The sequence below is a fragment of the Tachysurus fulvidraco genome, chromosome 22 (genome assembly GCF_022655615.1).
Source record: "Tachysurus fulvidraco isolate hzauxx_2018 chromosome 22, HZAU_PFXX_2.0, whole genome shotgun sequence".
Taxonomy (NCBI): domain Eukaryota; kingdom Metazoa; phylum Chordata; class Actinopteri; order Siluriformes; family Bagridae; genus Tachysurus; species Tachysurus fulvidraco.
In genome coordinates this window covers 16,527,607-16,530,106 of record NC_062539.1, presented here as the reverse complement: position 1 = coordinate 16,530,106, position 2,500 = coordinate 16,527,607, and the positions used below count along the sequence as shown (strand labels likewise).

The window sequence follows — 2,500 nt, the reverse complement described above, 5'->3', positions numbered from 1 at the left end:
CGGAGAGAAGCCACACCTCTGCATGTTATGCCCCGCCTCCTTCTCCCAAAAAGGAAATCTGCACTCTCACGTACAGCGAGTGCACTCCGAGGTGACTATCAACTGTTTGCCTGTATATTCTGTATTCCTCAGTGACAGACACCATCCACACACACACACACACACACACACACACACACACACACACACACACACACACGCAGAGTGTCCATTATCGTGTGCTGAGGTGTTAATGTGTCCCTGTTAGCACCAAATGGTCAGAGGCCATGGGCCACTCTATTCTATGAAACAATTCACGTTCACATGCAGACTGAAAGTTCATCACAGGTGTCTGGAAAGATAAAGGGGTTCCTGTTGTTAACAAACCAGCTAATGGACTGGACACGGAAGCAGACAGAAAGCAGGGGTGAACAGGGCAACATAAGTGTCTGAAAATGGCAGAAATTATTATTATTAAAATCATGTTTAATTACCGGGAGGCACGGTGGCTTAGTGGTTAGCACGTTCGCCTCACACCTCCAGGGTCGGGGGTTCGATTCCCGCCCCCACCTTGTGTGTGTGGAGTTTGCATGTTCTCCTCGTGCCGCGGGGGTTTCCTCCGGGTACTCCGGTTTCCTCCCCCGGTCCAAAGACATGCATGGTAGGTTGATTGGCATCTCTGGAAAATTGTCCGTAGTGTGTGAGTGAATGAGAGTGTGTGTGTGCCCTGTGATGGGTTGGCACTCCGTCCAGGGTGTATCCTGCCTCGATGCCCGATGACGCCTGAGATAGGCACAGGCTCCCTGTGACCCGAGAAGTTCGGATAAGCGGTAGAAGATGAATGAATGAATGAATGTTTAATCACAAACATAATGCTTGTGTAAAGTCTGTAAAAATGTAAAAAGATGGTAAAAATCTAAGCGAAGGTAAGAAGAGGTCGGCCGGAGAAAACCTGACAGTAGCTTGTAGTTCCTTACACGATAACCTCAGAGAGCTCCTAATTTAGCTTAAAAATCTTATCTTAAGAGTGATCTCTCTCTCTCTCTCTCTCTCTCTCTCTCTCTCTCTCTCTCTCTCTCTCTCTCACCTGTCTCACTCTCTCTCACACCTGTCTCACTCTCTTTCTCACACACACACACCTGTCTCACCTCTCTCTCTCTCTCTCACACACACACACACCTGTCTCACTCTCTCTTTCTCACACACACCTGTCTCACTCTCTCACACCTCTCTCTCTCCTGTCTCACTCTCTCTCTCACCTGTCTCACTCTCTCACCTCTCTCTCTCTGCTGTCTCACTCCCTCTCTCACACCTGTCTCACTCTCTCTCACCTCTCTCTTTCTCTCCTGTCTCACTCTCACACCTCTCTCTCACTCCTGTCTCACTCCCTCTCTCACCTGTCTCACTCTCACCTCTGTGTGTGTGTCTCTCTCTCTCTCACCTCTCTCTCTCTCTCTCTCTCTCTCTCTCTCTCTCTCTCTCTCTCTCTCTCTCTCTCTCTCTCACACACCTCTCTCTCTCTCACACACCTCTCTCTCCCTCTCACACACACACCTCTCTTTCTCTCTCTCTCTCTCTCTCTCTCTCTCTCTCTCTCTCTCTCTCTCTCCCTCTCTCACCTGTCTCACTCTCTCAGAATACAGGTGTTCCTGTGTACCCGTGTATGGACTGTAGCTGTGTGTATAAGAAGCTGGGCAGCTTGAACGCTCACATAAGTAAAATGCACATCTCCATCATGGGCGTGGAAGAGTCATCCAGCACACAGGTGCACACCGACACACACACACACACACCCACACACACACACACACACACACACATGCCATCATACCGTATACTCGTCCTACATTGTGCTCATTAACTCCTCACTCACTACCTGTTTTCTGCAGGAGGGGGCGGAACCTGGGCAGACAGGAGGCGGGACAGAAGGTACAGAGGGCGTGACCGACGTGATCCAGCAACTGCTGGAACTTTCAGAACAAGTAACGAGCGACAGCACTCAGGCTCCACCCCCTGGCCCGGCTATCACTATGGTGACAGCTATCAATCAAGATATCCTTCAGGTGAGACGAGCCTCGAGACGGACAAAGATACAGACGAATAGAAACGGACGAATGCTTTCAGAAAACTTTCTAATCTGTCCCTGTGCGTCTCCGATTTTGTAAACAGACGGAAATCCCTGAGCATCAATAGGTTTTGTTAATAAAATTGTATTTATGGTCCACTAGCTGACTGGATGTTGGTTTATCTACTGGGAGGATTTCTTTGTTCTGCATTCCAACTCCACATGAAATATTCCTCTCTTGATGGTTGAAGCAATCAAAAATTGTATAAAGTCATTTTGCTCTAAGAAAACCAGCTGAAGGTGAAACACTGCGACTTTTACGATCCCCTTTGTCAACATTTGCCTTATCGTCGTTATATACATGATATAAATATAAACACAGTCCTGGCGCATAATCTTTTGTCCTCCGTTCAATCCTGATCTCTTCCAGCTCGACCGGGGCAACGGGACCGCACA

At 48.5% G+C, this 2,500-nt stretch overlaps 1 protein-coding gene across 3 annotated transcripts in view; it reads left to right on the top strand.

The window, feature by feature from the left end:
* The window catches only part of LOC113646834 (zinc finger protein 236), a 30,629-nt gene that overhangs the window by 6,639 nt on the left and 21,490 nt on the right, over nt 1–2,500 (top strand). For all 3 annotated transcript variants that reach the window (XM_027153296.2, XM_047806629.1, XM_047806628.1), the window contains exons 6-8: nt 1–91; nt 1,616–1,744; nt 1,869–2,042. The exon at nt 1–91 is cut by the window's left edge and continues 82 nt beyond it. In XM_027153296.2, coding sequence (XP_027009097.1) covers nt 1–91; nt 1,616–1,744; nt 1,869–2,042 — 394 coding nt within the window. The remainder of the gene's footprint in view (nt 92–1,615; nt 1,745–1,868; nt 2,043–2,500) is intronic.